The 20,561-nt window shown below is 39.0% G+C and overlaps 1 protein-coding gene across 5 annotated transcripts in view; it reads left to right on the top strand.

The window, feature by feature from the left end:
- Nucleotides 1–20,561, top strand: part of MRPS31 (mitochondrial ribosomal protein S31) — a 56,506-nt gene that overhangs the window by 8,607 nt on the left and 27,338 nt on the right. For 3 of the 5 annotated variants that reach the window (XR_004178671.1, XM_031655790.1, XM_031655792.1), the window contains exons 3-7: nucleotides 2,225–2,323; nucleotides 3,572–3,730; nucleotides 5,641–5,781; nucleotides 9,217–9,296; nucleotides 14,295–14,438. Coding sequence is in view for 3 of the 5 variants with exons in the window: in XM_031655790.1 (XP_031511650.1) it covers nucleotides 2,225–2,323; nucleotides 3,572–3,730; nucleotides 5,641–5,781; nucleotides 9,217–9,296; nucleotides 14,295–14,438 (623 nt within the window). In the remaining 2 variants the exon portion in view is untranslated. Of the gene's footprint in view, nucleotides 1–2,224; nucleotides 2,324–3,571; nucleotides 3,731–5,640; nucleotides 5,782–9,216; nucleotides 9,297–10,060; nucleotides 10,177–14,294; nucleotides 14,439–20,561 lie in introns of those variants that run through there. The other 2 variants (XR_004178673.1, XM_031655791.1) reach the window with 2 other exon arrangements.

Here is a 20,561-nt window from a genome sequence, read left to right as displayed (position 1 = left end):
GGAGAGGTGCTATTTTTTAAGAATAATCAGGGAAGAACTCTGATAAGGTAACATTTGAGCAAAGATTAGAATCAAATTAAGGATAAAGCCATGCAGATATCTGAAAGATGAATTCCTTTTCAGGCATAGAGGATAGAACTGCTTAGGCCTTGAGGCTGGAGTATGCAGTATCCTTCAAATTTCGCAAATCTGTTTCTTTTCTTTTCTTTTTTTTTTTTTTTTTTTTTTTGAGACGGAGTCTCGCTGTGTGGCCCAGGCTGGAGTGCAGTGGCCGGATCTCGGCTCACTGCAAACTCCACCTCCTGGGTTCGCCATTCTCCCGCCTCAGCCTCCGAGTAGCTGGGACTACAGGCGCCCTCCACCACTCCCGGCTAGTTTTTTGTATTTTTAGTAGAGACGGGGTTTCACCATGTTAGCCAGGTTGGTCTCGATCTCCTGACCTCATGATCCACCCGCCTCGGCCTCCCAAAGTGCTGGGATTACAGGCTTGAGCCACCGCGCCCGGCCTCTTTTCTTTTCTTTTTTTTTGATACAGAGTCTTGCTTTGTTCCCCAGGCTGGAGTTCACTGGCACAATCTCAGCTCACTACAACCTCCACGTCTGGGCTCAAGCAGTCCTCCCACCTCAGCCTCCTGAGTAGCTAGGACTACAGACATGCACCATCACACCTGGCTAATTTTTTTTTTCTTTTTGTAGAGACAGTGTTTCACTGTGTTGTCCAGGCTGGTCATGAACTCCTGAACTCAAGTAATCTGCCTACCTTGGCCTCCCAAAGTGTGGGATTACAGAAGTGAGCCACCACGCCCAGCCGTTTATTTTCTTTCTTTTTCTTTTTTTCTGTTTATTTTCTTTAAACACATATTCTTAGAAGTGGAATTGCTATGTCAAAAGATGTGCGTTTTTTTCTTTTGCCTTTGTCACCAAGTTGCCTATGTCACCAAGTTTCCTGCCAAAAGCGGTGCCAATTTAAGTATCCACTCAGTAGTTTCTTTCCCTCATCAGAATTCTTTTCTGAAATCTTATGTTATACAGTTTATTTTAAAGAAATTTTAAAAGTACAGAATGTTATCAAGGGGTAAAGTATGTATTCATGAAATAGTTTTAATTACAGGATAGAATAGATTGTTCAAAGATACTTTAAAAAGTTCTCCTTACATTGTTAAAATATATGAAGAAAGATCCCTATATGTAAAAATTATTCAATGACAGAGGCTCCCCCATAATTGTTATTAATTAGAACATTCCCAATTATAAAGCCAGAGAGTATAACTATATATGAAACCATTGTTATGAAATGTATGATTCTAGAAAATGAATATTCATCTATGTTCTGTGTATACTGTGATCAAATACATAAAAATTTGAAAGTGAAGTTCACAAGTAGTTTATGAAAGAAATACAATGACTTTGGAATAAGATTAAAACTTTATTCACAGGTAACAGTTTTGAAAGCACATTTTATTTTAACTGTTATATTTCCCTTTTTTTTTTTTTGAGGCAGACTCTCACTCTGTGGCTCAGGCTGGAGTGCAGTGGAAAAATCATGGCTCACTGCAGCCTCAACCTCCTGGCTAATTTTTTTTTTTCCCTTTTCTTTTCTTTTTTTCTCTATCCCCGGCTGGTCTCAAACTCCTGGGCTCAAGCGATCCTCCCGCCTCAGCCTCCCAAAGTGCTGGAATTACAGGCATGAGCCATCGTGCCTGACCCCTTGTTTCAGTCTTCTGTTTTTCTTCTATTCCTATCGGATTTTAGATCTTTCATACCTTAGTTAAGTCCTTAAAATCTTTCTCCAGGAACTTCAGGAATTTGGGAAGTTTAACTTTCGTATTAGGTAACAGATCATAATATAGAAAGCCAGGTATAAAAAAACGTTAATTTGGATCCCACTCATTGAGATGTCAGTTCTCAGTGAGTTAAAAAATGTTGCAAATAGCCAGGCATGGTGGCAGATGGCTGTAGTCACAGCTACTCAGGAGGATGAAATGGGAGGATTGCTTGAACCCAGGACTTCGAGGCCAGACTTGATGACATATTGAGACCCCTGTCTCTTAAAAAAAAAAGAAAGAAAGAAAAAATGTTGTAAATAATTTATTTTCTTTTTATAATAGAATGTTTTTCTATTAACTTGCTCTAATTTAGGAAGCTTTTAAAAGCTTTTTCTTATGAAAAATGTAAAACATGGAAAGAACATAAAATGGTATAACCCCTTTCTACCATTGCCCAGCTTCAACAGTGACCAGCATTGTGCCATTCTTGTGTCATCTATGCCTTCACCCACTTTCCATCTCCTACTTGATGATGATTTATGGCTCTTTATTTTCAGGTAAAATTTACATATATTAAAGTGTACAAATGTTAGCTGTGGGATTTTGACAAACAGATAAGCCCCTGTGACCCACACACTTACCAAGACACTGTGTTTCATTTTCACCTTCCCAGTCAGTAGCCATCAGTCCTGACGCAATTGCTGTTTTGATTTTTTTTTTTTCACCTCAGATTAGTGTTCCCTGTTCTGGAACTTGATATAAATGGAATCATACAGATTTTTTTTGTTTGTTTGTTGAGAGTCTAGCTCTGACAGCCAGGCTGGAGTGCAGTGGTGCAATCTTGGCTCACTGCGACCTCCACCTCCCAGGTTCAAGCGATTCTCATGTCTCAGCCTCCAGAGTAGCTGGGATTTTACAAGCACGCGCCGCCATGCCTGGCTAATTTTTGTATTTTATATTCTTTGTGTCCAACTTCTTTCACTTGATCTAATGTCTATGGAAATCATTCATGTTGTCATGAGCTGAGTACTCTTCCGTTGTATGGATGTATCACAATTTGTTTTTCTATTCTGATGATAGACCTTTAGGTTGGTTCCAGTAAAGTTTCTGTGAACTGGTTAACCTGCCTTAATATTTGCTTACAATGTATATTGTTTCCAAAATACAATAGCATCTAATTAAAAATTCCAGTAATTTATAATTTTTGAGGCTGGTCTGTCCCTCGCCCCTCCACCTTAATATATTGTTCTGAGTTAGTGTTGTGCCTCAGCAAATATCCATTAATTTTAACATTTAACATTTCAAAGTTTATATAAAACCGGTACCTAATGGTTGAGAATTCTTGCCTTTGTCAGAAATTGAATTGAATACTTTTTTGAACACCAAAGTTTTCTCCAAAAATCATTTTACTTTTCACTAAACTAATGGCATAATAAGCAATTTCTCTTTTTTGTTTGTTTTGTTTTGTTTTGTTTTTGAGATGGAGTCTCACTCTGTCTCCCAGGCTAGAATGCAGTGGTGTGATCTTGGTTCACTGCAACCTCCACCTCCCAGTTCAAGCAATTCTCTTGTCTCAGCCTCCTGAGTAGCTGACACTACAGGCACGTACCACCACACCCAGCTAATTTTTGTATTTTTGGTAGAAATGGGGTTTCACCATGTTGGCCAGGCTGGTCTCGAACTCCTGACTTCAAGTGATCCGTCTGCCTCAGCTTTCCAAAGTGCTGGAATTACAGGCATGAGCCACCGCACCTGGCCAATCTCTCTTTTTTTCTTTCTCATTTGCTTTTCATTTTCTTTTTCAGAACTGAGCCCCTGAGTCCTGAGTTGGTGGCAGCTGCATCTGCTGTGGCAGATTCTCTCCCTTTTGACAAGCAAACAACAAAGTCAGAGCTGCTGAGGCAGCTCCAGCAGCATGAGGAAGAGTCAAGGGCACAGAGAGATGCAGAGCGACCTAAAATTAGGTGAGTGAATCAAACCCTTAAGTCAGTAATGTTTATATCTCAAACTGGGCCATTTTCATGTGGCTAGTGAGTAAAACACATAATATATACCACGTAAGTGGAATTTGTATATAAAATATACCACATAATTTTAGCAATTCAACTTTTTTAAAAAACTTATGTCTTAATTGTGATTATAGTTTTTAAAAAAACAATTGAATAAAGTTTTCTTTTAGGAAGTTACAGTTTCTTGTCCATGAAAGAAGAAATGGTAAATTCAGTAATGTTATTAAAAATAAATAACAGGTAGCTTCTCTGAGAAAAGTAATTTCTTCCAGTTAAATACCTTGCCGGTTTTATGATCATCTTCAGGTCTGTTTCCTTCTCTTTTTCCTCTTCTATATTTCATCTGACATCTTTCCACTCGTTCTCTTCATCTATTATTGTTTTATACCATGTTATACTACTTGCTGCCTACATTATAGTAAGTAGTAAGTATAGTAAGCAGTAACACTGCCTCATTTTGGAGAGTGATCTAAATCAGTTGTTCTCAGTGTGCATACCAGATTTATTTCAAGAAATTAAAAGAAATGGCCATGTGTGCTGACTCATGCCCATGATCCCAGCACTTTGGGAGGCTAAGGCAAGAGGATCACTTGAGGCCAGGAATTTGAGACCAGCGTGGGCAAAAAAGCAAGACCCCATCTCTACAAAACATAAAAAAATTAGGTGAGCATGGCGGCATGTGCCTGTAGTCTAGCTACTTTGGAGGCTGAGGCAGGAGGATCACTTTTTTTTTTTTTTTTGAGACATAGTCTCGCTCTGTCACCCAGACTGGAGTGCAGTGGCGCGATCTCGGCTCACTACAAGCTCTGCCTTCCAGGGTCATGCTATTCTTCTGCCTCAGCCTCCCGAGTACTGAGACTATAGGCACTCCCCACCACGCCCGCTAATTTTTTTGTATTTTTTAGTAGTGATGGGGTTTCACTGTGTTAGCCAGGATGGTCTTGATCTCCTGACCTTGTGATCCACCTGCCTCAGCCTCCCAAAGTGCTGGGATTACACGTATGAGCCACTGCCCCCAGCCTCAGGAGGATCACTTAAGTTCAGGGTTTGAAGTTGCATTGAGCTATGATCTCACTACTGCACTTCAGCCTGGGCGATAGAGTGAGACAAGAAACTGTAATTTAAAAAAAAAAAAAAAAAAAGGCCAGGTGTGTTGGCTTACGCCTGTAATCCCAGCACTGTGAGTGGCTGAGGTAGGTGGATCACCAGGTCAGGAGATCAAGACCATCCTGGCTAACACAGTGAAACCCTGTCTCTACTAAAAACACAAAAAATTAGCCTGGCGTCGTGGCATGTGCCTGTAGTCCCAGCTACTCGGAAGGCTGAGGCAGGAGAATTGCTTGAACCCGGGAGGCAGAGGTTGCAGTGAGCCGAGATCACGCCACTGCACTCCAACCTAGGCAACAGAGCGAAACTCCATCTCAAAAAAAAAAAAAAAAAAAAAGGAAGACATAGATATCTGGACTGTTAGTTCAGTGACTCATTTTATTTGTGTTTGAACAAATAAAAAGCAACAAATAAATATGGCTAACTCTTGGTTTTAATTTAGTTATTGGATGTAGGTGATAGGTATAACAGATACTGATTTTACTTTCCTATCATTTTCTCTGAATAATTTTTCATACGACACGTTTTAAATGAAGATTTCTGAAGAACATCTTTAAAAGATGACAGTAAACAAATTGTAATGTTCCATGTTATGTGACTGTTAATAGGTGACATTTTTTATTTAAACATTTTTATGCTATGTAATTAGTGCATAAAAATGAAATAAGAATTAAACAATCTCAGTCTCGTGTTTAAGGAAGTTTATTATTGTTCTGTAGCTAAGATTTCTAATACACTTGACCTTTTTATTATTTCAGTTTCAGTAACATAGTATCAGATATGAAAGTTGCCAGACGTTCTGCAGCTAGAGTTCGTTCAAGACCGGAGCATCAGATTCAATTTGATGATGGCTATGACAGTTCTCCTGACCAGCAGAAGACCACTGATCTTAGAAAAAGGTATCAGGCTTTGTAATCTGCTGGGTTTTGTTTGTGTAGTTTGTTTTTACCTTCACTGTAGATTTATCTTATTATGTGTGTTTATTATTGCTGTTGGATATTTGAACATTATGAATGCATTTACATCTGTGTTCTTACTCTCTGTATACCACTTCCTAGAGAGGGAACCATGTGCTGGATTTAGCCAGTCCTGTGGTTTTCCATACCTGAAATCAAAATGGGCCATGCTTCACATCTACCCACAATGAATAGGGGTCCTTTGATTTTAGAATAAGAGGAGCTGACTGAATTCTGAGCAAATAAGTATTTTGTGAGAAACATTATTTTTCATTTTAAATATGTGTCTAATACTGTGTATTCATATAGCCTTTATATCTCAATACATGCTTATCTGTTGGCATAGTTTAGAGAAATAACCCATTATCAACAAAAAGAAGGAAAGGCGAGAGGAAAAAAGTTTATATAATACTTTAAAATGGTAGATTATTTGTGGCCACTTGAATTTACTGATTTGAAGTTCTTAAAGATGCTGAGCTATGCCTTACATAGTTATTTTAGAATTTAAAGTTGTTCTGTATTTGCATAACGTTTATGTTCTTTTTCTTCTTTAAACCCTGAAAGTGATAGATGGGAAGGAGGAACCAGATATTTGGCATGGTCTGACAAAAATTAACTTGTCTTTATAGCAGGATATGCTCACAATTGGAGTGTTTTCAATGCATTGTGTATTCTGTGGATTTGTTTTAAGTAAAATCAGGAACTTGAGTTAACTCCTTCCAGGTGTTAAATTACTAATTTATACAGGAAAGTTGGAAAAGGTGGTCAGCAGTTAACACAGGAAGTTCAAGAGGTTATGGTGACTTTGGAAGATTATTTGAATTACTAATTTAAAGTGATTTAGTATCTGTTACATGTTATTGAATACAGGAGAAGGTGTACTTGGAGTTTTACTTAAGAATATTTAGGCCGGGCGCGGTGGCTCAAGCCTGTAATCCCAGCACTTTGGGAGGCCGAGACGGGCGGATCACGAGGTCAGGAGATCGAGACCATCCTGGCTAACGCGGTGAAACCCCGTCTCTACTAAAAAATACAAAAAAAAAACTAGCCGGGCGCGGTGGCCGGCGCCTGTAGTCCCAGCTACTCGGGAGGCTGAGGCAGGAGAATGGCCTAAACCCGGGAGGCGGAGCTTGCAGTGAGCTGAGATCCGGCCACTGAACTCCAGCCTGGGTGACAGAGCGAGACTCCGTCTCAAAAAAAAAAAAAAAAAAAAAAAAAAAAAAAAAAAAAAAAAAAAAAGAATATTTAACTGAATCAGTTAATCCTCGAGAATATTTAACTGAATCATTCATCTTAAACGATTCTGTGCAACTACATTAGGATGGTATATTATAATTTGATTTTTAATATTAGATTTGATATTTAATATTTTAAAACTTAGAAACTAAAGTAGGAAAGGGGTTTCTGTGCCTTCAATGTGTTAACAAGCCAGCTAGAGGTGAGTAAGGGGAAGCAATGATGAGATGCCGAGTTGTTCACCCTGCTGTGACTGGGGCAGGATCTGGGGTATCAACCCAGACAGCCCAGGCCTGGACTGACTTCTTCTGTTGGAGATTGATAGTTCACACTGGCCTGCCTCAGAATGTTGGCACTGCCACTGACTAATTCTGTGACAGGGGCACCTTTTATAGCCTCTATCAGCCTGTTTCCCCAGCTATAAAATGCTGAAAGTGAAACCTGGCTTAAATGACTTTCTTAAGGAATAGAAAAGAAACACGTGTGAAGTATTTGGTACATGGTAGGTGATCAGCAAATGTCCATTCCCTCTCTTTGTAGTACATTCCTCTTTTGAAATTCAATACTTTACCAAGGCATTCGCCCCCTGCTCTGACTTGCTTTAATCCACCATCCTGTTTACCAGACGTGTGGTTGAGGGGGAAGAATGCAAGGCACTGAAGAGAGTTCTGGAGCATAAAATCCTTTGTTTACAAATAACTTGGAACTACTAGATGGAAGATTTTATGATTTGAGATCACATTATTTAACGTTCATATGGTATTTGCATTTTTTCCAGTTATTTGTATTTAGTAGAGAGAAGTAATTTAGTTTATTAAAAAAACAAGAATTCAAAATTATTTTTAAAACTAACCTTCCAGTTTATTTTATTATTTTTTATTTTTCTTTGAGATGGAGTCTCACTCTTATCGCCCAGCCTGGAGTGCAGTGGCACAATCTCGGCCCACTGCAACCTCTGCCTCCTGGGTTCAAGGGATTCTCCTGCCTTAGCCTCTCAAGTAGCAGAGATTACAGGCACCTGCCATCACACCTGGCTGATTTTTTTTGTATTTTTAGTAGAGACGGGGTTTCACCATATTGGCCAGCCTGGTCTCAAACTCCTGACCTCAGGTAATCCACCTGCCTCGGCCTCCGAAAGTGCTGGGACTACAGGCGTGAGCCACCTCACCTGGCCAACCCTCCAGTTTATAAACTGGATTTTAATCTGCCAGTAAATTTATTCAAGTAAATATGTGAATTGATGCATAAAGCAGTTGATTATCAAGTGTGTAAGAAAATGTTACCTATTGGCCGGGCGCGGTGGCTCAAGCCTGTAATCCCAGCACTTTGGGAGGCCGAGGCGGGTGGATCACGAGGTCAGGAGATCGAGACCATCCTGGCTAACATGGTGAAACCCCGTCTCTACTAAAAATACAAAAAACTAGCCGGGCGTGGTGGCGGGCGCCTGTAGTCCCAGCTACTCGGAGGCTGAGGCGGGAGAATGGCGTGAACCCGGGAGGTGGAGCTTGCAGTGAGCCGAGATCGGGCCACTGCACTCCAGCCTGGGCGACAGAGCGAGACTCCGTCTAAAAAAAAAAAAAAAAGAAAATGTTACCTATTAACTCTCTGATATTAATTTCAATAGTTAATTAAAAATAGTCACGTAAAGAAAGTTAATAATTATTTTAAAATGCAGAATGATTGCTTTATGAAAGTGAATGTTGTGATTTACCAATGCAATCTTTTATAATTATAATTTATAATTAAACATTGCAGTGTTTTCTGCCCTTAAAGACAAATGTTGACTTTAACAGCTTCTATTTTAGCATAGTTTTATAGTTTTTCACAACATGGAGTTTTTAAAACCTTAATATAAGAGCGAAAAAATAAAAATTATGGCAAATTAAGCTAATCTTTTCAATTAGGTATTTTGGAAATTAAATTGCTGTAACTGATTTGTTGTATATGAAGCAAAACTTCAAGTGCACATTTCTGTTTTTAGTTTATCGGTCCTAAAAATGTGGCAATTTAGCTAAGATTTTTGATGTGGGTCAGTGGAATTATTTTAAATTTCTACATAGAATATTTCACTTAAGGTATTTTCTCATAATTTTTGTTGACAGTTTAAAATATATTCATTAAAATGTTATTTTCTTTTTTTAGACTTAGGAAAAACATATTCTCGGGGAAAAGACTTAATATTTTTGACATGACAGCAGTTACTAAAGAAGCACCTGAAACAGGTTTGTTAAGAATAACACTCTTAAAAAAAAAAAAAAAAAAAAAAAGAATAACACTCTTTCTCCGGGGGAGAAAATTCCATCTTTCCAAGATGTCCTTAGTGTTCTAATGGTGTAATAGTTGGATATTTTAATATTCCATTCTGTCATTGGTCTGGATCCTGCTTACGAATGTGGCAGTTGTTATAAGGAAAACTTGGGACTGTAACGTCCCCCCAAGCTGGGAAGGAGTTGAGAGACCAAAGTATAATTTGGGCAAGTCCAGCTTGGCAAATAGATGAGTTTACTAGAACTTACATACTGGACATTCCTGAGCAGCGCTAGAGTCACCCTGTCTCCCATTTCTAAGCTGCCTTTCAGCTAATGTTCTGACTGTTTGCCTACTCTGTGTGTGCGATGACAGTGTTACCTGATATGTTCCCAGGTATGCCCAGGGATGTTTGGGTTCTCAGGGACACCTGCTTCTCAGCTAGGCACCATGGCCTTGGCTCCCTGCCCAGGCTTTAGGATCCAAGCAACATGCATAACACTCTTAAGTAACCTGGTGGGGGACACATCACACTACAGTTGCCAACACTGCTAGTTTTGGTCAGGTTTCCCCCTTGAAATGTTGCATTCTTTGAGACAGTGGGAGGTAAAGTACTACCAATTACCAAATCCAGAGGTCCAGATTAGCTACTAATTTGGGTTAGAACATTAATAATCAACTACCATTTACAGTGTGTATCTATGCTATTACATAAAGATATACTGGTTCCTGCCCTTAGGCAGCTTAGAAGAGGAGATAGTACAAAATAACTTCCTGAAGTGACTTAGTGATTGTTCCGGAGATGGGAAGAACATTCAAGGAATATATTTAACAGACCTATAGTGTTTTCTTTGGGTAAGAAATTTGCCATTTTAAGTCTAAAAGAGAAATAAGAGTGTCCTCTTGCTTAACATTACATTTAGTTTACTAGTAAAATAAATGAAGAAACTTAATACAAATGGTCTGTAGCATGTAAGTGATGAGCATTTCTAAAAAAAAGAAGTTAGTTTTTTGGATCTTGGTAGAAATAATGTTGTATATGAACCTGGGAGGCTGAGACAACAGGATGGCTTGCGACTAGGAGTTCAAGACCAGCCTGGGCAACATATTGAGCCCGTTTCTCTAAAAAATAGAAAAAAATTATCCAAGCGTGGTGGTGCATGCCTATAATCCTAGTAACTTGGGAAGTTGAAGTGACAGGATCACTGGAGCCCAGAATTCGAGGCTGCAGTAAGCTATGATTGTGCTATAACACTCCTTCCTAAGAATCAGAGTGAAACTCCGTCTCGAAGGGGAAAAAAAAAGAACGTTGTATATGATAGATAAGTTCCTAGGCGGGCCTCCAAGGGCTCATTTAATGTTTCTACAGCTACTTATATGAACTTTTGATTTTCCCTCTATTTAATAGACTATTAGGGGCTGGATCTCATTCATGTATACCTACTCATGTGGCTTACAGATAATAGGAACTAGTTATCTTAAATCTTAAATTCTTTTTTGAACAAACTGTACTGTAAAATATGTATCTATAGAGGAAAGAAGTTAATTCAGTGTTTGTTCATTTGAACTGAAGGTGAAGCTGAAAGAACGACCCCCTTCTTGTATTACAAAAACTGCATTATCTTGTGTATGATGAAAAGGAAATGCAAAATGCATAGGGACGAGGAATCGCCTCTCCCCTGCTCAAATGGTTAAGCATGCATCAGAAAGAAATTTGTTGGCAGGGCACAGTGGCTCACGCCTGTAATCCCAGCACTTTGGAAGGCCAAGGTGGGTGGGTCACCTGAGGTCAGGCGTTCGATACCAGCCTGGCCAACATGGTGAAACCCCCTCTCTCTAAAAATACAAAAATTAGCTGGACACGGTGTTGGGTGCCTGTAATCCCAGCTACTCGGGTGGTTGAGGCAGGAGAATCACTTGCACCCAGGAGGCAGAGGTTGCAGTGAGCCAAGATTGCCTGTCCAGCCTGTGTGACGAGCAAAATTCTGTCTCAAAAAGAAAAAAAAAAAAGGAAGAAATTGGTTGTCAGGGCAGCTGCTATTGTCCAGCCAAGAGAGACAGGTGAAGATTCTTGAGATTCTTGAAGGAACCAGCTTACTTTTTAAAATGAAAAAATCTTATTTCTAAAACTGAAGTTAGTTGGCAAGGTAGCACCAAAGTTTTATGTATTTGATAAAACAGTATCAAATGATTATACTCTAGTGAGGACAATAGCACACAAATTTATGTAATAATTTACTTTAATGAAGGTACTGTGTGAATATGCTATACTTGCATGAGTCTAAAGAATGGTGTTTGTTCCCAATTAAATACAAGAATAGCAAAATGTGGAAACGTAAAATTTAGCAATTGTTCACTGTTGTTTTCCCACCACCTGAAATAATGCTGGAAATATAGTTGGCATTCAGTAATTTTTTAATTGACTGATTGAATGAGTTATTCTGTTCCATGATTCCCATGTCTTGTTCCCCACTAAGTTCTTACCACTGCTACAAAGGATATAGTCGTAGGCCCTACTGGTTATCCTAGAGTCCACAGGCAGTATAGTTTAACAGAAAGAGTGTTGGTGTTGTGTAGAACTGGATTCCAATTCAGATTCTGCCGCACTAACCTTTCCCCACCTATAAAATGAGGGTTGCTACATACATCTCAAAGATTAAGTGAGGTAATCTGAGAAAAGTGTCAGGCACAGTGCCTGGAACATAGTGCATATTTAATAAATGCTTACAAATATTAGCAAGTGTAAAAATATAGTGATGATCCTAATGATGATGGAAAAAACGTAGGTCAGTCAGTGACCACCAAGTAAAAGATAACTGAGACAATTAAGTTATTTTACTGGTGTGATTGCTCTGTAAATGTGGCTAGTGGAGGCTAACAACTGATTGTTTCCCAGTATTAGATGATCTAGGCCAAAATACCTCTACACACATTTCTGCACATAAAGACTTATAGAAATAGATTCAGAAGAAGCAAAATAGATAAAATAAGGCTTACCCAGGTAGAAGAGTAATGGAGCTATTTGTTGATATGCTTTAGTGGGGCTTGGCAAAAGTGGATAAAGAGGTAAGCTAGAGGATAGATCATATGCAGTCTATGCCTCTAAACCAGAAATTGTGTTCCTAGGAATTTGTTCTGAGGGAATATTACAGATATGCACAGAATACAAGGACATTTGTCACTATAGTATTTAAAAGAGAAAATATATAAATGATCAAAATATTCAGTAGTAGGGGATTAATTGTGAAAAAAGTACATTACCAAACTATACGATCCTCATTTATTTTAAAAAGTGATATTGGCCGGGCGCGGTGGCTCAAGCCTGTAATCCCAGCACTTTGGGAGGCCGAGGCGGGCGGATCAATGCAGGTCAGAAGATCGACCATCCTGGCTTAACATGGTGAAACAATCGCCTCTACTAAAGAATACAAAACTAGCCGGGCGAGGTGGCGGCGCCCTGTAGTCCCAGCTACTCGGGAGGCTGAGGCAGGAGAATGGGCGCAAAACCCGAGGCGGAGTTTTGCAGTGAGCTTATTCTGGTCACTGCACTCCAGCCTGGGTGCCAGAGCCAGACTCCGCCTCAAAAAAAAAAAAAAAAAAAAAAAGTGATATCACACAGAAAAAAATAAGAAAGATAGAAGATATTGGTAAAAATAACTAAAGAATAAAAATATAGGAAAAAAGGTAGCCAAGGGATACTGATATTCATTTTCTTTTTACAACTTCATTAAGGTATAATTTGTGTGCAACAAACTGCATATATTTAAAGTATATAACTTGACTAATTTTAACAAATGTATACATCCATGAAAATATCAGTTATAATTCTGAACATTTTCATGAACCTACAAAGTTTCCTCGTGTCCTTTTGCAGTAAACGCAGACACACACGCCCACACACAGTACGTAGGCAACCTTTGATCTGCTTTCTGTTACAATAGATTAGTTTGTATCTTTTAGAACTATACATAACTGAAATCGCATAGTATGTACTCCTTTGCATTTGGCTTCTTTGACTCAGCATAATGATTTGCGATTCATCCATATGCTGTTATATGTACTAGTAACGCATTTTTATTACTGAGTAGTATACAGTTGTGTGGATGTTTCACATTTTTGTACCTGTTCACCTGTTAGTGGACATTTGGGTTGTTTCCCAAATTACAGCCCACATTTGGCTATTACAAAGAAAGCTGCCATTAACTTTTGTGTACAAGTCTTTGTGTGGACATGTATTATCTCTTGGGTGAATATCCAGGGATGAAACTACTATGTTGAATAATAGATATATTTTTAACTTTTTAAGAAGCCATCAAACTGTTTTCTAAGGTGGTTGTACCATTTTATGTTCCTAGCAGCAGTAACTGGTGGGAATAGGGCTCATTTTCAAAAGATCTGAAGTTTCAGAAGTAAATAAGTTATTGAAACATGTATTATGATAGTGGTAATTAGCCAACATGATAATACGTTACTCATAGGGTTGGTTGTGAGAATTACATGCACTAATGCATAAAATCAATGCATTTAAGCACAGAGGAAGTAATCAGTATTCATTATCAGTTTTGTTATTCTGTTAATATAACTTCTTTAGTTGTTAACAGTAGTACATTTGTAACTAATTTTGATAGACTAAAGATAACAGGCTAGACTTTAAAAATCAAAGTCACATATTCTACAAAAAACATTCACATTCATAAAAATACCCTTAAACAAAACACAAATTTATTTTTTCTTTCCAGTAGAGGGGGCAGTGATTACCTGGCATTGTAAAACAAAAGCTAAGCTTGCCATTATTGTAGTTACAATTTTTAATATAATTTTTGCAGTTATCTCTCAGTAACTTTTTATTATATACTATTTAATTATGAGTGTCAGGGTCTGAAAAATACATGATCAATTCAAGATTGGTTGTAACTTTTTAAAAAAGACACTTACATTGACTTGTTCTTATTTAAAATGTCTTTGTTGTACAGACGCATCACCTTCACTGTGGGATGTGGAATTTGCTAAGCAGTTAGCCACAGTAGATGGACAATTCCTTCAGAATGGGTTTGAAGAGCTGATCCAGTGGACAAAAGAGGGGAAACTGTGGGAGTTCCCAATTAACAATGAAGCAGGTATATGTTAATTTCAGGGGGTTATAAAATGTATTGAGTTTATTTCTGCCAGATACTTACTTTTGGAGTGTAGATACTTACATGAATTTTAAAACCTTTTGTGGATATCTTCATGGTGTACTAAAATAAATGTGACAAGGTTTTTTAAAAAAGATGTTAGAATTTCACTTAGATATTCGATAAGGAAAATGAAGAAGTAAAACTATATGGCAAAAATCCAGCATGAATTCCTATGACATAAAAGGACTGAGAACTACAAATGATACCAGTTTTCTAATTGCTACACAGGATATTACTTGGTGAATCTTCAAGAAATTACATAAGGCGTATGAGATTATACTTAAAATTTGGAGAACATTGCAACTCTTAAAGTCTCACGCTGGTGTCCTTTAGTCATAAAACCATTGCATTAATGAGCTACAAGGAACTTGTATGAGCCACTCAAAGCAAAAACCTTAGTAGGCTTTGGAAGTCTTTGCCCACATAATACAGACGCTTTGAACTGGCAACAGAATGTCATCTACTTTACTGGGTATTTTTTGGAGATGTTACCTCTTCCTAAAGCAAAAGAAAAACAGTATTACTATGCTATTTATTTTTTATGATACCCATGTTGTCATCAGTTAAACATTTTAATTGAGTTTATAGACGTATTTTGAATTGGAAAAGATTCATGGCTGGGCGCAGCTCACGCCTATATTCCCAGCACTTTGGGGAGGCTGAGGCCGGTGGATCACCTGAGATCAGGAGATCGAGATCAGCCTGACCACCATGGTGAAACCCCGTCTCTACTAAAAATGCAAAATCAGCCAGGTGTAATGGCACATGCCTGTAATCCCAGCTACTCAGGAGATTGAGGCAGGAGAATTGTTTGAACCTGGGAGGCGGAGGTTGCAGTGAGCCAAAATTGTGCTATTGCACTCCAGCCTGGGCAACAAGAGTGAAACTTCATCTCAAAAAACAAAAAAAAAAAGAGAAAAGATTCGTTTGCTTTTAGGCTAAGATTAGCTAGAAGTTGGAAAAGCCTAAATAAGTCTTAGGAAAATGTAGTCCATATTTTAACCTTCATAATGTTATGGTATCATTGTAATATCTTAATTTTTGATAATCTTTTATTTGTTGGATTAATAGGTGGAACGGAAGCTTAAGTATCAGAAATATTTAGTCTTATATGTAAATAATTAACATAAAGTGTTACTTTTTATAGGAAAACTTTAGAGACTTACAGATTCTTTTAGCAAATTCTTAATATTTTGTATGTTCATATTGTTTTTGCTTTTTGAGATAGAATCTCTCTCTGTCGCCCAGACTGGAGTGCAGTGGCGCTATCTCAGCTCACTGCAACCTCCACCTCCCGGGTTCAAGCAGTTCTCATGCCTCAGCCTCCCGAGTAGCTGGGATTAGAGGCATGCACCACCACACCCAGCTAATTTTTGTATTTTTTAGTAGAGACAGGGTTTTGCAGTGTTGGCCGGGCTGGTCTCAAACTCCTGACCTCAAGTGATCTGCCCACCTTGGTCTCCCAAAGTGCTGGGATTACAGGCGTGAGCCACCGTGCCTGGCCTGTATATTCATATTATACCTGCAATAATATAGAATACTGTGTTTCATGTATTACATAACCTGTGTGTTGCTTAAAGTATGGTTTCTGTGTTCTGGAAAGTATCAGGGTAAGGTAAAAACACCAACGCCTTTTTAGTTGTGCAAACCTGAGTACCAGCTCTGTCCATTTTAGCCATTTGCCTTTGAGGAAATTATTTAAGCTCCTGAGCCTCAGTATCCTCTTCTGTAAAATAATATCTGATTTAATGAAAGATTTGGTTTACTCTTACAACATGTTTAGATTTCATTATTTGAAGAAACTTGGTTGTTCCAAGTCCTCATGGTTAAAAACCTGATTTAAAAACCCAGTATTAGGCCGGGCACAGTGGCTCATGCCTGTAATCATAGCCACTTGGGAGGCTGAGGCAAGAGAATCACTTGAACCCAGGAGGTAGGGGTTGCAGTGAGCCAAGATTGTGCCGCGGTACTCCAGCCTGGGTGACAGAGCGAAACTCTGTCTCAAAAAAAAGAAAGAAAGAAAGAAAGAATTAAAAAAACCAGTATTGAGGTATAATAATGTGACTTTATTCAGGAGAGTCAGTGAAGCATAGTGGTTTTAGACTCAAGATCCAGAGTAAGTCACAGACTTGATCTCCCCAAGCCTCACTTCCTTCATCTCTAAAATGATGGGAATAATAATAGGACTCATTATACAAGATTGGTGTGAGGAGTAAGTGAGGTTAAACAAGTAAAGCATCATCATCATCATCACCCCTGTTTCTACAGCAACAATATTGTGAGGGGGTTTGCTTCTGTAACTGTTTTCCATTGTATACTGTAACATTTTATTTTTCGAAATTTTACTTTATACTGGAACATTTTAAATCTTAAAATATTAATAAGGATAGTATGTATTATCTGGGAACCACCGAGTAGGGTGTTAGGAAAGCACGAACTCATAGTATATTGTCATCAGCAGTGAAACACTTAAGTGCATCAAAATGTGATCAAACTCCAACGGAATTTATCTTAAATTTGACCTGGTTTCTGAGAAAATTTAATTTCTAAAAAAGGAGAGAAACATGTTTTTTTTGGTCATGTTGGGGAGATAAATGTGACAACTATCCACATGACACTTCGTATTATTGATATTTCAGGGCTGGAAAAGGAGGTGGTAGGTAACTCATTTTCAGCTCCTTAAGGCATTGTTATCTGAAGTAAAAACAGGAAAGGACTATGGAAACTCTCACTTTGATCACTGCCCTGGGTGCACACTTAGAAACTTGTACTTTGAGAAACTGGCGTTGTAACCTGACACCTCAACAATTCAATAACTTTCTTTTATATTTCCTATACTTAAATGTTGAAATGAATGAAATACCTTTCTTTCCCTACTAATAATTAGCTTTATGAAGATTTATTTGGATTCTTTTGTGGAAGGATGTTTTGTTTTGTTTTTAGTAGTGTTGGAACATAATATTGAAAATGACAAAGTGACATGTCATGTGTTTACAGTTTAGTTCGCAGTGTGGTGTTTTTCCATTATATAAAAAATTAAGGTTTGTTGTTTTGCCACTTAATGCATATAAATTATTTTTCCAATTGAGAATAGCTTTTTTTTCTGTTTCTATTTTAAGAGCTTGTTAGTCCTTTGTGCTTTGCCTTCATGGAGATTTACAAGCGCTATTAGATGGAATTGTTCTCACTTAGACTTGGCACTAGTTTATATGTTGGATTGTTAATGATCCATTTTTATTTTAGCCTCTACTTTGATTTTAACTAAATTTAATCACATTTATGCTTACCCAGTAACAGAGTGTTTCTAAGGCTAGTTTTTATGGGGGAGAGGGGATTTGTTGAGGGGATTGTTCTTTCATACAACATAAAAGCATGATCCAGGCCGGGCGCGGTGGCTCAAGCCTGTAATCCCAGCACTTTGGGAGGCCGAGACGGGCGGATCACGAGGTCAGAAGATCGAGACCATCCTGGCGAATACGGTGAAACCCTGTCTCTACTAAAAAATACAAAAAACTAGCCGGGCGCGGTGGCGGGCGCCTGTAGTCTCAACTACTCGGGAGGCTGAGGCAGGAGAATGGCGTGAACCCGGGAGGCGGAGCTTGCAGTGAGCTGAGATCCGGCCACTGTACTCCAGCCTGGGCGGCAGAGCAAGACTCCGTCTCAAAAAAAAAAAAAAAAAAAAAAAAAAAGCATGATCCATGAAAGAAGAAAGTGGTAAGTTGAACTATATTAAAAATAAGACGTTTGCACTGTGAAAGACACTGTTAAAATATAAAAAGACAAGCCACAGAGTAGGAGAAAATATTTGCAAAACACATATCTGTGACAAAAGACAGGTATAGAAAATACATTTTAAAAATTCTTGGCTGGGTATGGTGGCTCACACCTGTAATCCCAGAACTTTGGGAGGCCGAGGCAGGTGTATCACCTGAGGTCACGAGTTCAAGACCAGCCTGGCCAACATGGTGAAACCCTATCTCTACTAAAAATACAAAATTAGCCGGGTGTGGTGGCGCATGCCTGTAATTCCAGCTACTTGGGAGGCTGAAGCAGGAGAATCACTTGAAGCCGGGAGGCGGAGGCTGTGGTCAGCTGAGATTGCACCATTGTACTCCAGCCTGGGCAACAAGAGTGAAACTCCGTCTCAAATAAAATAAAATAAGATAAAAATAAAATAAAATAAAATGCAAAATATGGCTGGGTGCAGTGGCTCATGCCTGTAATCCCAGCACTTTAGGAGGCCGAGGTAGGTGGATCACTTGAGGTTAGGAGTTTGAGAACAGACTGGCCAACATGGTGAAACCCCATGTCCTCTAAAAATCTCTAAAAATACAAAAGTTAGCCAGGCTTGGTGGTGCACGCCTGTAATCCCAACTACTCAGGACGCTGAGGTCTGAGAATCTCTTGAACTCAGGACAGGGAGGTTGCAGTGAGCTGCGATCTCACCACTGCACTCCAGTCTAGGTAACAGAGCAAGACTCCATCTCAAAAATAAATAAATAAAAATAAAATGGGCTGAGTGCGGTGGCTCATGCCTGAAATCCCAGCACTTTGAGAGGCCGAGGTGGGCAGATCACCTCAGATAAGGAGTTTGAGACCAGCCTGGCCAAAATGGCGAAACCTGGCCTCTACTGAAAATGCAATAATTAGCCAGGCGTGATGGCGGGGCCTGTAATCCCAGCTACTTGGGAGGCTGAGGCATGCTAATTGCTTTGCTATTGTGAACAGTGTTGCAATGAACATACATTGCTCGAACCTGGGAGGTGGAGATCGCGCCACTGCACTCCAGCCTGGGTGACAGAGCACGACTCTATCTCAAAAATAAATGAATAAATAAATAAATAAATAAAAATAAAATGGCAAAATATCTGTTCACCTTACCAAAGAACATATAAGGATGGCATATGAAAACATCATATGAGCCAGGCATGGTGGCTCATGCCTGTAATCCCAGCACTTTGGGAGGCCAAGGTGGGCGGATCACGAGGTCAGGAGATTGAGACCATCCTGGCTAACACAGTGAAACCCTGTCTCTACTAAAAAATACAAAAAATTAGCCAGGCGTGGTGGGGGGCGCCTGCAGTCCTGAGGCAGGAGAACGGCGTGAACCCGGGAGGCGGAGCTTGCAGTGAGCCGAGATCACGCCCCTGCACTCCAGCCTGGGCGACAAAGTGAGACTCCGTCTCAAAAAAAAAGGAAACATCATATGTTGTTAGGGAATTGTAAGTTATTTTTTTCAAATAGCTAAATGTTTAGCTATTTGATTTATGTCTCCTTTTTAATTTATGTCTCCTTTTTAAAACTCTCATTTATTTGTGTCTCTTAATTTGTGTTTTCTTCCTATTTTTTTATTTCCAGCTTTTAGGTTCAGGGGTACACGTGCAAGTTTGTTACGTGGGTAAATGGAGTATCATGGGGGTTTATTGTACAGATAATTTTGTCACCCAAGTAATCAGCATAATACCTGAAAGGTGGTTTCCCAATCTTCATTCTCCTCCCACCCTCCACCCTCAAATAGGCCCCAGTGTCTGTTGTTCCCTTCTTTGTGTCATATGTACTCAGTATTTAGCTTCCACTTATAATTGAGGACATGCAGTATTTGGTTTTTCTGTTTCTTCATTAATTCACTTAGGACGATGGCCCCCAGCTCCATCCATGTTGCAGCAAAGGCCATGACCTCATTATTTTAATAGCTGCATAGTATCCCATGGTGTGTATGTACCCCATTTTCTTTATCCAGTCCACCATTCATGGGCACCTAGGTTGATTCCATGTCTTTGCTATTGTGAATAGTGCTGCAATGAACATACATATGCATGTGTCTTTATGAGAGAATAATGTATATTCCTTTGGGCATATTCCCAGTAATCGGATTGCTAAGTTGAATGGTAGTTCTGTTTTAAGTTCTTTGAGAAATCTCCAGACTGCTTTCCACAGTGGCTAAACTAATTTACATTCCCACCAACAGTGTACAAGCGTTCCCTTTCCTCTGCAACCTTACGAGCATCTGTTGTTTGCAACATTTTAATAGCCATTCAGACTGGTGTGAGATGGTATCTCTTT

The sequence above is a fragment of the Papio anubis genome, chromosome 15, assembly GCF_008728515.1.
Source record: "Papio anubis isolate 15944 chromosome 15, Panubis1.0, whole genome shotgun sequence".
NCBI lineage: Eukaryota > Metazoa > Chordata > Mammalia > Primates > Cercopithecidae > Papio > Papio anubis.
This window is presented reverse-complemented; position numbering and strand designations above follow the sequence as displayed.